The 13,682-nt window shown below is 52.0% G+C and overlaps 6 protein-coding genes and 1 non-coding gene across 7 annotated transcripts; 1 reads left to right on the forward strand and 6 right to left on the reverse strand.

Annotated features, from left to right (window-relative positions):
• Nucleotides 1–228: 228 nt before the first annotated feature.
• On the forward strand, nt 229–3,132 carry UHO2_01073 (uncharacterized protein; the record flags this gene model as incomplete). Its single annotated transcript, XM_041553541.1, has 1 exon — nt 229–3,132. One exon carries the CDS (start codon nt 229–231, stop codon nt 3,130–3,132), a length of 2,904 nt encoding a protein of 967 aa, XP_041409475.1.
• A 170-nt stretch (nt 3,133–3,302) lies between these two features.
• On the reverse strand, nt 3,303–5,309 carry UHO2_01074 (uncharacterized protein; the record flags this gene model as incomplete). The annotated part of the gene is made up of 1 exon (XM_041553542.1): nt 3,303–5,309. One exon carries the CDS (start codon nt 5,307–5,309, stop codon nt 3,303–3,305), a length of 2,007 nt encoding a protein of 668 aa, XP_041409476.1.
• Nucleotides 5,310–5,921: 612 nt separating this feature from the next.
• UHO2_01075 (uncharacterized protein) lies at nt 5,922–7,976 on the reverse strand (the record flags this gene model as incomplete). Its single annotated transcript, XM_041553543.1, has 1 exon — nt 5,922–7,976. One exon carries the CDS (start codon nt 7,974–7,976, stop codon nt 5,922–5,924), a length of 2,055 nt encoding a protein of 684 aa, XP_041409477.1.
• A 1,170-nt stretch (nt 7,977–9,146) lies between these two features.
• On the reverse strand, nt 9,147–9,261 carry UHO2_10170. The gene has a single exon (XR_005960678.1). It is a non-coding gene; the product is annotated as a ribosomal RNA (ribosomal RNA).
• A 365-nt stretch (nt 9,262–9,626) lies between these two features.
• UHO2_01076 (uncharacterized protein) lies at nt 9,627–9,869 on the reverse strand (the record flags this gene model as incomplete). Its single annotated transcript, XM_041553544.1, has 2 exons — nt 9,627–9,713; nt 9,795–9,869. 2 exons carry the CDS (start codon nt 9,867–9,869, stop codon nt 9,627–9,629), a joined length of 162 nt encoding a protein of 53 aa, XP_041409478.1.
• Nucleotides 9,870–10,197: 328 nt separating this feature from the next.
• UHO2_01077 (uncharacterized protein) lies at nt 10,198–11,022 on the reverse strand (the record flags this gene model as incomplete). Its single annotated transcript, XM_041553545.1, has 1 exon — nt 10,198–11,022. The coding sequence occupies one exon, from the start codon at nt 11,020–11,022 to the stop codon at nt 10,198–10,200; it is 825 nt and encodes a 274-aa protein (XP_041409479.1).
• A 711-nt stretch (nt 11,023–11,733) lies between these two features.
• On the reverse strand, nt 11,734–13,365 carry UHO2_01078 (uncharacterized protein; the record flags this gene model as incomplete). The annotated part of the gene is made up of 2 exons (XM_041553546.1): nt 11,734–11,952; nt 12,043–13,365. 2 exons carry the CDS (start codon nt 13,363–13,365, stop codon nt 11,734–11,736), a joined length of 1,542 nt encoding a protein of 513 aa, XP_041409480.1.
• Nucleotides 13,366–13,682: the final 317 nt, after the last annotated feature.

The following is a 13,682-nucleotide window of genomic DNA, read 5'->3' on the forward strand; positions in this document are numbered from 1 at the left end:
ATATCAGCCTTGACCGCGGACACCATCGCATCTTGCCGACACCACGACTGTCTCTACGGACAAGGCTCGGCATTCCCCGACCCGCGGTGAAAAGAAAGACCTCTGGGACCTTGTGATCCCCTCACCCAGCATCGGCTTGCTTCCCTTCTCGCACCTGTCCTCCCGAACACAAACGAAGCATCTCTCCTACGCTCTCGAGCACAAATATATATCTCCTCGGGTCCAGCGATGAGCGTACTTGCTCCCCCTCCTTCGCCTTCGCCTTCATCGTGTTTTGATGCTATGCTTTCCGATTCGGACATCAACATCGATCGGGCCATGTCTACCAACACCTTGAAGCGGAAAGCCTCTACCACCACACAGCCACAGTCCAAGCCTACCAACGCTTCTTCCAGCGATGCCGACAATCGTCCGATCATTCAGACACCAGCGGAACAGTCAAAGATGAAGGCGAACAGACTCACAAAGACGCACTCAGCTACAACTGCAAAGCCATCGCAGCCCTCGTCTTCGCCTTCAGCTCCTGCCGCAAAGAAGGCAAAGCTCAGTAGCAGTGGCACTACACCGCTCGTCGGGCTCAAAAATGGTAAGCTGGTACTGAAACAGAAGGCTATCAACTGGTCAGGAACCCTACCCGTTCTCAAAGCCGTCATCAGGTTTCAGGAGTTCCTCGACAAGCAAGACAAACCCGATGAAATTCCATCAGAGCACCTTCACGTCATTGCCAAGCTGGCTCACGAGAGCGAAAAGTCGTTGGTAGAACTTTCAAAGACGATCCGAAATCATCTCTTGCCAGAAGCGGAATTGGGTTCGAGCGACTCGGAGGCATCAAGTGCGTCTACGAGCGGTAAGAACAAGCTGCCTCTGCCTAGCATTCAGGCTGCCATCAATGCTGTCGCTGAGAGGAGAAACTACGGTATCGACAACAGCGCTTTTGCGTTACAGTCGTCTACTGAAGATGCCAGTGCTGTGCCTGCAGCTCTCCAACTCTGGCGATGGGAGGTCACAGATCAATCCATGCTCCCATCTGACTTTCTAGACAAGCTCACCGAACGCCGAACAGAGCGTGAATCAGCAAGAGAACAAGCACAGCAGATTTTCAGTAGCTTGACGGAGGAGGACAGACAGGCATTGCTCAGCAAGGGCGTCAAGTCAAAGATTTCCGCTACTGTCGCACTCTACAAGCCGTCGTCATCTGCGTCCACTTTCGCCTCTACATCGACGCCATCTAAGTTCAAGTCGAAAGCGCAGGCCTGCGCAGCAGGCTCGGCCTCTCAGCCCATCGCCAATGATAGTGACGACCTCGACGATGGCTCAGTCGCCGATACGGAACACGACAATGCAGGAACCACCGCTCCCTCGACTCCTGTCGCCTCTCGCAAGCGCAAGTCGCCTTCTTCTGCATCCACCCCTCAACCATCCGGTAAGAGTGCAGCAACTGCAGCCGAGACATCGACACCCTCCGCCTCGTCCTCGCCAAAGGAGAAGCGCAAGGCTAAGGAGCCAGCAGAGCTCTCATCCGAGAAGCAGAAGGAGAAGGAAGAGAAGGAGGCGGCCAGAACGGAGCGTTTGAAGGCCAAGGAGGCCAAACGACTCGAACGTGAAGCCAAGGAGCTCGAAAGGCAAAAGGCAAAAGAAGCAAAAGAGGTAGAGATAAAAAAGGCAGAAGAGCAGAAGAAGCGTCAAGTTAACTTCTTGACCTCGTTCGTCAAGAAGGCCGCCCCTAAGAACCCTACCAAGCCAAGCGCGATCGTGGCCGTCGCTTCTGGCAGCGGCGCCGGGGGAAAAGCAGCCGCGACTGTTTCGGACTTTGACCGCACTTTCCTGCCTTGCCAGTACAAGGATCTGGCTCCGATCAACCGCTTCATCCCCTCCAAGAAGGTGGATGACAAGCCAAAGGAGATCGCTCAGCAGGACTTGAGCCGCGAAGAAATGCTCTCGCAGTTCCTTGCCCGAGCATGCGTCCTTAAAGGTTCATCCTCATCCGCCAACCCGAAGCTTGCTCGACGGCGCAAAGGAGTCCATCCCCCCGTTTCCGTCCGCGAAATCAAACGCATCGTCACGGAATCCGACGTCCTTGGCGGTAACGCCCAAGAACAAGCCGAAAAGGCCTTCGAAACTCTCCAAGATCGATGCAAAGTGCAGCTTAAACTTCTTCAGTTCGAATCAGACCGTCGTCCAGGTTGGTACGGCACTTGGACCAAGTCTACCAATCTCATCTCTCCTCGATGCCCGCTTGGACAAGATCCTGTTAGTTTGGACTATTCCTACGACTCGGATGCCGATTGGGAAGAATTGGGCCAAGTGGAGGGTGAAGATGTACAGGGGGGAGATGGAGATGAAGAGAAGGAGAGTTTGGCGGATGAAGAGGAGGATTCAGAGATGGATGATTGGTTAGTGGATGATTTAGAGGTGGAGGAAGAGGAGGAGCAGCAGCGTTTGGCTGCGATGCAGGTGGATGGAGATGATGAAATTGTCGAGGTGGATGCAAAAGGTTTGCCTCTTCCACCTGCGCCAAAGGTTGACGTTACCAACTTGTTGCATCCGAAGAAAAAGAAGAAGGTTAAGTTGCTAGGCAGGAGATTCGACTCTAAGCTCGTGCCCTTTTCCACAGGGCCGCACTGGGAGTCGGAATTCGGCAAGTGCGAGTATGAGCTCTTCTCGGCGTACAGAATCGAGATGCTCAATGATGCTTGTTTTGGACTCAATCCCTTCACATTCACCTCGGTCGAACGTTCCAGCGACTCTGCGACCGTGCCGATGGAGGAGGATACGCCCACCAAAGTCCGCAAAGCAGCTTTACCAGCCGGAGGAGTCCTTGCTGCACTTTGGAACGAAGCTCAACCCTCCTCTACCTCCACCCCTTCCACCTCTAACCCTGCGGAGAAAGCTCAAGGAGAATTCAAGCACCAACTCAAACCAGAAGCAATCCCACACCTACTCAAAGCAATCGATGGATGCACAAAAACCCGAGCCGGCCTAGTAGACGATTTGAAGGAGTTGCTGGATAAACTCTGTATGAGTGCAAGTAAGAATGCGATCGCCGAAAGAATCAGCGCTTATGCGAAGAAAGAGAAGAAAGCCGGAAGTGCTTGGATTGTCAATGGCGAGATGAGGGTGTTGATGGGGTGAGAATCTTTTCATGTTTTGCTCAAGTTTCATTTTTTATTTTTTTTGGGCATATCGTTTCGGCAATTTCATTTGTGGTTCCATGCCTCACATGCACAAGAAGAGATGTGTGATGTGAGAATTGTGTGATGCTGTATTGCGATGGTGAGAGGGGTATCAAGATTGAGGATGGTTTAGTAGAGGGATCCGTATGTACCGCCTGGTCGCGGTCCTCCGGACGGTGGTTGTTGTTGGCGAGTATTCCAGCCGAAATTTGATCCTCCTGCGCCCGGTAAGGGAGCATTTGCGCCTGTTCCTGGTGTGAAACCTCCTCCCCCTGCCATTGGTGTTGGTGGTGGTGGTGGTGCATTATACCCACCACCACCTCCACTCGCCATCCCCAACCCGGGAAGTACAAAACTATCATCTCCACCAAACCCTGCTTGTACTAATTCCATCTTCGCCGGAGTAGGAATAAAGCTCTTCCCCGCGCCCAAACCCGGAATGAAACTATCATCTCCTCCGACTGCCAAGCCAACACCACCTAAGAAACTGGCGCTCACATCGAACCCTGCCTGTTGTTGCTGTGAGTGGCTAGGAGTGGAATCAGCAGGTCTAGCTCTACTCCAAAACCGAGTCATATGATCATTACTACCCGAACAAAGGATGTGTCCGAAAGGATGCCATTCCAGACTCCAGATGTTACTCTCATGCGCTGTGTCATTTCTATACAACAAGCCTCCTTCCCCTGCACCACCCGCAGCCCCAACTGCTGTTCCAGTGTGAGTTCTGCGTCCTTCACCAGCATCCATACCATCTCCACCACCACCAACCAAACTTTTCTCAGCCAAATTCACCCCACTCATCGCTTCCGCACTCGCTCCACTCAAATCCCAGAATAACATACTCCCCTCACTTCCTCCGCTGACCAACAGATCGTGATGCAAAGGGTGCCAATCGAGTGAACAAACTTCTTTCGAATGACCACGGAGGGTGAGATGTTCAGCCATCATTCGAAGGTCGTAGATTTTAACCGTCATATCTCTGCTCGCTGTAGCAAACCGCATTCCATCCGGACTGAACTTTGTCGCTTGAACCGTATTCTTGTGATTGTGGAAAGTAGCTAAGCAAGTTCCGTTAGGGGTAGATCTCGGATCCCATACCTTAACCAAGTTATCCTTCGATCCGGAGACTAGGAGACCTTTCGAGTGGTGCCAATCGAGACATTTAACATCCCATCCATGCCCCGTGAGCTCTCTAATCTGCCTTGCTGAGTCAAAATCCCATATTTTCAACAAACTATCGTCTCCACACGAAGCGAACTTGCTATCGTCCGGACTGAACGCCAAGCCTCTAGCTGAATCGGCGTGCCCTGGGAAGGCCTGTAGAGTGTTTAGATTGGATTGGAAGTACTTAATCGTCCCGTTTTGATCTGCCGAAACGAGGAAGGTTCCACTTTTCGACCAGGCCATAGCCCTAACCGCAGAATCATGAGCCTGCATAATCGTTTCAAAGTTAAACGTCAATCCGTTCCACAACGTAAACTCTCCACTCGTACTTCCTGTCAACACCCTCCTCCCATCCGGCATCCATCTAACCACGTTCACCGGACACCTGATCTTATTTGTCGAAGTATGAACCATTACCTTGGCAACGCTCGTACTCAGATTCCCATACCCCACGGGAAGTAGGAAAGTGGGAATACTATGCGGTGTGGGATATACTCCACCCAGCAATCCATCAGCTCGGTTGCAAGTGCGAAGGTTGGAACGAAGATTGTAGTGGGAAAGGGAACCGAAATAGTCAACGGTTCGACGCTGCATGAATTTTTTTATGCGTCTACCTTCGTATCCGAGAGCGGTGGCTGCTGTCTGTGCTGCCATTTCTTGCACTGTTCGTGGATCGGGTTGCGGAGGGGCGGGAGGTTGGGTGAGGTGTAGGGTAGGTGTCCATGTTCGTTTTTTGTAAGGGGGTGGGGAGGGTAGGTGAGGGAAGAGAGAGCGGGCTTCGAGTTCTTCTTCTTCTTCGAGAGTTCGTTTGGAGGTGGACGGATGAGAAGAGTGGTGGTGGTCATCGACGGGGGTAAGGGGGGAGGGTGGGTTGGAAGGGGAGGAGTGTGAAGATGATGATGCATTTTTGGTTTGTTTAGGGGAGGGTGAGCCAGGAGAGGCGGTGGCTTGAGCGACGGCCGTTGGAGACATCGTGACGAGCTTTCTTGGACCGTGGTCTTGTCCCGATGCTGATTTGTGGTCGTCGAAGGAGTTGGTATGAAGAGGGTATGGAGCAGAAAGAGGATGATGACAGATTGTCTGGTCAAAGTGGAAGTTGTTGGAAGCGATGATTTCTACGACTGTATCGCGGACTGTTGTGATAGCTCGACGATGTCGACTTCGGAGTCGTGGGTCAAGAGCCGCTGTAGCCGCTAGAGCAAAGGGGCGAAAGATAGGACGACCGACGATGAGGAGATGAAGGTGATGAAGAGTGAGTGGAGAGAGGATCAGCTGTGGGCTCGACAGAGAGTACAAGAAAGCAAAGAGATGTCAGATCGCCTTCTTCAGTGACAGTTCCGACTTCCGTCTCTCGGCCGAAATCTCACTCATGTTAAGCCTGCTCAACTGTCGCCCACGTGGCTGAGCATACCTTGACCCTCTCGCTCACTCGACGTCTTCTCCTCATTCTTCTGCTCATATCCACACACACACAGACACACACACACTAACTCCGAGGGCTTACTGAGTGAATCATGCTTGATGAAAAACGATAAATGAAAGAATCTTAAAGTACAAATTAACCAAACCTCCTTCTTTGCCTCTTTAGACACCCCCATGACCAGCGCCAGCATTCACCGCCGCCGTCACATGATCCCCCAACCCGGTCGCCACACCAAACGTCAAGACCAACAGATTCTGTCCCACCACATCCACAATACTACTAACAAAGGGCAAACAGTAGATATCGGGATCATAATCCCTACTCCACAGCACCAAACAGATCACATGGGCCAAATACAAGGCAAACATGTTGGCCGTTATACTAGCCGCGATGAAGGTCAGGGTGAAGATCCACCCAAACGTCATCTGACCAGAAGCTCTGATGAGAACGATGAATACCGATTTGATGCCCACGCCCATGGTGAGGAGTGAGAGAGGGACTAGCCAGCCTTCGATGGGTGGGATTGCAAGTACGGAGCAGGTGGATGCGATGATGCCGCGGAGACCACCCATGTTGCCCGCTTCGCTGCTGGCACGGAGAAGCGTTGCGCCTTTACCGGAGTGGAGAGCTGTCGTGATACGCGAGGCGAAGATGGCTGCGCACGCCCCGGGGAGGCCGGAGATGACAGGTGCTAGTAGTGCAAAACCTTGGTATTTGCCAACAAAGTTGTCCAAGACTAAACCAGCGCCAGAGGAAATGAACATAGCCACCAAAAGCGGGACCCAGCCTGAAGTGAGCAGTTCCCTCACGTACGCATTGCGGTAGGTCACAATGAACGACACGATGCAAGCCACTGCCATTGCAGCCAGAATAACAGTGGCGAGGAATGTGCCTTCGAAATGCACCAATGCGCTGGCGAGCAATGCTAGCAGGGTAAGAGTGGTAAGATCACCTAACGATGCAGCCAGAGGGGAAGCGATGTTATCCGGATTCGCACCTGCTCTTCTCGCAATCACCACGAGCGCGCACATGAACGATCCCAACACGGCTGAAGACAACGAGGCAGAAAGCATACCGGTAGCAATGACGAGTACGAATTCGAAGTATCCATTGCGCAGACGCAGTGATGGATCCGTCGGCGGTTTCGGGTGGTGGTGAATGATACGTCTCTTTTGCAAACTGCCAGCTGAGTTGGGGATCGCTCGACGACGATTCCGCAAAGTAACAGCTGAAAAAGCACTCCTGACGATACTCTGTATCAACGCATTCTCTGGTGTTTGTGGTGGTGTTGTTGGCAAAGGTGTCACAGCTGGACCTTGCACCTGCGGATCCGGTGTCACTACACCCAACACAAATGCTAGTACACCTGCGAACATGGAGACGATCAACGCCTGCACCTGCAGCAGCGCCAAATTGCCCTTAATCAGCGTCTCTCTTGTTCTTCTCACGTCGAGTTCTCCGATGTTGGCAGATGTGGACATGCGAAGGGAGAGGTTCATCTCGAGATTTCCCTTCATGTTGAGCAGGATGGGGATGAGGATGAAAAGTTTATCGACTTTCCGAAGGACTGGCCAGCGAGCGAGATGTACCAGCAGCTCTCCAGAGAACATGAGCGAAAGAACCGAGACAATCAAGGTGGGTAGTGCCTCCCTCGCGATCTCCCAAAAGCGGGAAAAAGCAGAGCGAGCAGCGAGTCTGGGAGCTGTGCCACGACGGTCCACAAAGCCAGCTGTACCGAGGAGGGACGCTTGGGTCTCGTATTCATCGTCGACGTCTTCATTTGGGAGAGCAGGGCGTAAGCGACGAGGTGGGTTTTTGTGGGCCCCCTCCAAATCGTATTCCCCCTTTTGGTGGGAGCCAGCAGAATACGCCGAATCGCCAGCTTGGCGTGTTTTTGCATCCGCGTCCTCGTCGTTATCTTGCTCATCATAGTCGGTGACCCGAATCTGTTGTTGGGAGGATATTGACTTGAGATTCGAGGAGGCGGCGTCTATTGGGCGGTCTGAAAAGCTGCCTACGTTTGTGCTTGCGTCATCGTCGTCGCCGCTATCGCTGTCGCCTGTGATAGTGTGGTGCGGTGCCTGCACTGACGAGTCGTCTTGGGCATCAATGAGGTTGGCTGTACCGGCACCGGCACTGGTGGAGTTGAAGTTCAAGGCTGAGCTGTTGTTGTTGCCATTGTGGTTGTTTGTGGTTGGAAGGGTCGAGTTCACCATGAATCGACAGCTGTCAGTATTGTGGTCGTTGTTGTTGGATGCAGGATATGAGATTGGAGATCTGGAAAGTTGATGCTGTGGATGCTTTTGATGGCGCAGAGAGATAAAGAGTTGAAGAGATGATGTGGAATGGAAGAAGAGTGCAATCCTAAAGTGAGGCGGTGATAACGCTAATCTAATTCCCCACCGTTCAAGCAGCTCTCATCCATCCGCACAATATGAAACAGATTTGCAACCTCTTGCCTGCTCTCTCTCGGACGCATGGCAGCGTAGGAGCCGATCGATAGCCTTGCAGGAGCATGGGAAGCAATCCCCTAAGTTGATCTTCTTCTTCTCTTCCCATTGTTCTCTGCTTTGCATGAACCGTTGTTTTTATGCAAGACTCGCAACAGCCATGATCGAGACCTTTTTGCTCGCAAACTTATGGCTAGCTGAGCGAGATTTGCGAAACGGAGCGACGTCCTGCCTTGAACCGTCGGTAAGTCAGATGTGTTTGCAGCGCCGGGGCGGCGTCGAATCAGGTACGATTGCTTTCACAAACTTCTGTTTGCTCGACATGTGGTCCAAAGCGAGGCGAGATTCGCGAACACCGGCTTTCCGCTGCTACAAAGTCGGGTTTGTCGGCTTGATAGAGGGAGAGAGTAAGCGAATCTAGCATGCAAAAGCAGAACAAACAAATGAGAAAAGATGAGGAGGACGGCGATGATCTACGATCGGCGATAGTCGCAGCACACTACTGCTGCTATTTTAGGCCAGAAACACTTGTACTCAACTGACTAATCGAACATGGTCAGAGCTTAGAACCATCAGCTCGATATATATATACATCTGGGTGGCACATGCCGAATGTGCATGTATCCTACTTAATGACCAAGTCTGACAACGAGGGGGGAACTAGGTTGTACCCGATCTCTGGTGAGATCGGGTCTGTCCGATCTCTGATCAGATCGACTTTGCCCGATCTCTTCCGTATCCGCTTAGGTCAAGCAACATCATCATATTGGATGGTTATCTTCAGTAACAAATGGATCGTCATCAGGTGCAAAAGGAGCCCTTGCCCTTGATCACCCATCTTTCCCCAAGGTTTGACGGGCCAAATCGGGCAAAGCTAGTATCACCGATTACTGGTGCAGCGCAGAGCAAGAGGAAAGAGGTTTTGAGCAGCAAAAACAACTGCAGCACCTAGGATTCCCGCGTGGTCCCCCACCGCAGTACTGACTAGGCGATACCTTGCTTAACTTCGCAGATCGGACGGGATGCGGTGCTTTCAAGGTTCTATGGCCGCAGATGTCATGGAATGCACGAGAGCTTATTATATATTCACCGAAAGACATTGGAACAGCTTTACTCACTACACGGTGTCTGAGTCTGTCGGTACAGCGCTTGTCCTACACAGTGGTGGCCGACGAATCCTGTACTTTGCTTTCGGTGCATTACCAATAAGGAACTTTTCACGCTAACAAGCCCTAGTTCATTCCTTTGACGCAGATCACGCTAGGCGCACGATTGAGTCCAGTATGTCCAAATGCTGAATGTATCGATAATCCTCCTGGCATACGACAAGGCAGTTACGACAGGCGAATGAGACTCGCTATGTCGAGAGTTGCAAAATGCATACAGATTTCGAGCTGCTAAAGGAGAAGCGCAGGTCTACTTCTTCTTACCACCATTCATCTTGGCAACAGCAGCTTTCCTGGCAGCCTCTTCCTCCTTCTGCTTCTTCTGGAAGGCAAGGTCCTACAATACCCAGGAAACCAATCATAACATCATCAGCAACCTTTCTTCTCTCAAGATTCAGAGTGGGTGGGGCGCACTTACTTCATCATCAAGCTCCTTGTTCTGCTTCTTCGGAGCCTTGAGCGGCTTGGCTTTACCTCCTTGACGGCCGGACATGGCGTATGATGTGTGAAGAGGTGACGAAAGTTGGGTGTTGGCGTGGAGGAAAGCGGATAGGAAGGTTGAAGGGTCGAGGGGAAAAAAAATAAAAGGGTCGTTGATGAATGCCATGGGTTCAGGGTCCAACTTTTGACATTGTTCGGAGCCGAATTTCGACACCAACAGGCTGTTAGAACTCGATACAGGGCAGCACCGTCACATACAGCAAGAATTGTGGAGAAGTAGAATGTCCATTGAGATTGTATTGAAGAGTCCAACAAGAAGATGCGATTACGAGTGCACTGCAGTTGAACGACGATCAGACCGATCTCACAGAGTGAGGCGCCTAGTAGGGCGTATGGGCATGCTTTCCACCAGGGGTAGTAGCATACGAGTCATAAGCATTGGCTCCATCACCGTACCCGCCATCCCTCGCATAACTACCCTGGTGCTGTCCACCCGCATATCCTCCATACTGATCAGTCGGACTGGGCTCCCACACCGCCGAATCCCTCGGGTTCATCGGAATGTCCTGATAGCTAGCTTTGCTATCCCGAAACGCCTTCCTCTGCTCTCCACCGTACGCCCTCTGAGCAGCCAACATATAGATCTGCGTCAAAGCCATCAATACAATCAACCCAGCCATGACACCTGTCTGAACCCAGATCAAGAGGTTGCAGATCGACCTGCCATCCTGAGAAAAGGCATCGGTAGACTCACCGGAAACATCTGAAAGGGAAATGGAAGAAGATGAGGTAGAAGTGGCAGGCATGACGCCGTACGTGTTGACGCATGTAGTGATTGCCTTGTTATGCTGTGCCGCTGCGACGACGAGGAAGGCGACGGTGGCAGCGATGATGGCGAATGTGAGCACGGTGTTGATGCGGAGATAGGTGCGGTAGAGGGTGGGCTTTTGACGCGCAACGGAAACGAGACCGAGCATCTGCCAAACAAGGGTGATGAAACCAAGGGCTGCGACGAGTTTGTTCGACCAGGACGGCACGACACCTTGACCAGCGACAATGGCGGGTGGTGCAAGCGCGCAAATGCCGACAGCAAGACTAACAAGTGCAGTCTCGAGGACAAGAAGGTAGGCGCCTACATTGACAAGTGGAAGATAGCAACAGCAGAACTCCATCGAGCCGCCACTCCGTCTTCCGTATCGTGCCATACTGGTTAGACTATGCCGTTGCAATGTGATGAGGAGACCCAAAGTTGCCTTCGATGGTTCGGAGATTGATGTGGATCCGGTTTGATGACGAAGAGGTCAGCTCCTTCGGTTGCTTGCTTGCTTGCTTGCTTCGAGTCGAGACGAATGGGCAGTAGTGATACAGAAGCGGACGAAGATGTTGGCGATGAATGAGGAGAAGCAAGCCTTACAGCCTTGTGTTTAGGGCAAAAAGACGATGAAGCTGACGTTGGTGATGTTGAAGAAGAAAGTATCGTCAAGCAGCAAAGCATTCATCAAGAGGAGCAGCAGCCGGCAACCGCACGGATTCTACACCGGCTCGTTCAACGTCGATGTTAGATCGCCGTTAGCGGAAAAAAAAAAGAAAAAAAAGGGGGGGGGGCCAGCCAACACAGCGGATCGTCAGTGTGTCGCTTTTACACAAGAAAAGGCGGTGCTTGCGGTAAAGTCGGCGCGCACTCCAAGTTGACCGTGTAAGCCAGTTTAGCAGAATAAGTGGATCAGAAATCTTGTCTCGGCCGTTTCAACTCCACAGCGACACTCACCACCCAAAAGTCGCCGACAATTCATCTCCCGATCCAACGTTGCCGATACTGAATAAAGCCCCTCTTTGCACATACACAATCTTTTCAAGTCAAGTCATTGTTGCTATTGAGGTGATCAGGTGATGGAGTGATCAGGTGATGGTGAAGATCAGATCCGAGCGCGCCAAGTGACATTACGACGGGCAGCTACTTTGCATCGAAGAAAGACAACACTAATGGCAGAGATGAAGCAAATGCTGCCCATGACGAGGAGAGCTGGGCGATACGCGCCTGTGCCTGCTCTGGGTCCACCGAAGGCATCTAACAGGTAGCCTGCCAAAGGGCCACCTAAGAGAGATCCAAATGCTCGCGAGCACATCATCATCGACTGCAATGAAGAAAAGAGGCGGGAGGAGGCGGTAGGTTGGTTAGCTATAGAAAGATAGTCTGATGCTGTGATGAGTGTGCCAGAACTTACCATAGTGAGAGCGGTCTGATGGACGCCAAAGATAGCAGCATTGACAGGAGGCTGTAGCGACAACAACGCGCCTGAGCTTCCGCCGTTCAGCACCATTGCCAGTGCCAACGTCGCCAAGCTGTTTGACACAGTCCAAACCGCCAGGATACTGATACTTGCAAGCACCAGAGCAAGCATGAGACTTGTCACTGGCCCGACTCTAGTATCTGCTACCATCCCAAACCCCACTCGTCCTACTGCTGATGCCAAGCTATAACCTGCCACCAGCCATGCACCTGTGTTTGGGCTGAAGCCGGCCGACTTTGCATACGTCGGTAGCAAGAATGGTGGAACAAAGAGAGGGAAGGTCCCAAGTGCAGTAGCAAACAGCAAGAGGTTGAAACGAGCATCGAGGAAGAGCGAAAGACGAAAAGCTTCAACACAACGCTCCCTTCGTTCATCCTGATGCGGCACAAGCCAGTATGCCAGTGGCAGCATTGCGGCTCCTGCGCTGATTCCCAGGATCCTCACCGACCATGCAAGGCTGACCTTGTCCGCGATCACGCGCAACAGCATTGCACAGCTTGCACCTCCAAAACCACTTGCGCTATACACGATACCAATCACGAGCCCTCTTTTGCTCTTGAAGTATCCGACAGCAATTTGGCTTGTCGAAAAGAAGACCATGCCGTATCCTATACCGAGCATCAGCCCAAATACGACCATCCTCTCCATATGCAGTTTGAGACCCTGATGCACACCATCGCCAAGTGGCAGTTTAGGCTGGTCGGTCGGTGACCAGCAAGTAGAGAGACAAGCATAACCAACAGAGACGCAGATCGCACCGGCCGAAGCAACAGCGCGGTTGCCGAATCGAGCCACGGCTTTGGTGAAAGGAATCGAAAAGACCGGCATTGGTATGATGGCGAGGGACGAGATCCAGCCTAGTGTTGCTGCGTCAGATGCACCTGCTGACACGATTGCTTCTTGGATGATACCAAGCGAATAGACCAATCCCAAAGTGAAGAAGAAGTAGACAGATGCACAGATGACTACTCGCCATCCTTGCCAACCGCCTTCCACTGCCATCACTTCGTTATCTGGATTGATGGCTGCCTCGCTATCGCTATCCACCAGCTCCATTGGTGTCATTCCAGGTCGAGCTGGCCTCACGTCTCCTGTACTTGATATGGTGGTGGGTACCACATCGTCTTTTGTCTTTCCGCTTTCGAGAGTCATGCTGGTGAATGTAGCCTCGATTGGCACTCGAGGTCGTAGCTGTGCAGTGTTCGGCTTGACAACTGGCACAGAAGAAGATAGCGAGCTGGTTGCTGAAGCTGACATTCCTGTTGCTGAGCGAGTGTTTGTTCCCCTTCGATAAGAGACACTCGCTTGAACGGATCGAGATGAAGAGCCGACCGTTAAGCGACGCCCTGTTGGCGCCGCCGCCACCACCTGCTGACCAGACATTTAAGATATTCCAAGATGCCGGCCGTGTAATGAAACAGATCAAAGATTGTTCACAAGAAGGACTATGATGGCTTTTGTGTTGAGAAGGAGTCGTCAGTAACTTGGGGTGATTTGCGGGGAAAGGGTCGTATTTGAGGTTGTGATACCGGAGAGGCAGGTATATGTATGAAGCTTGCAGATAACGGGATGAA

The sequence above is a fragment of the Ustilago hordei genome (assembly GCF_900519145.1).
Source record: "Ustilago hordei strain Uho2 genome assembly, contig: UHO2_contig_02, whole genome shotgun sequence".
Lineage (NCBI taxonomy): Eukaryota > Fungi > Basidiomycota > Ustilaginomycetes > Ustilaginales > Ustilaginaceae > Ustilago > Ustilago hordei.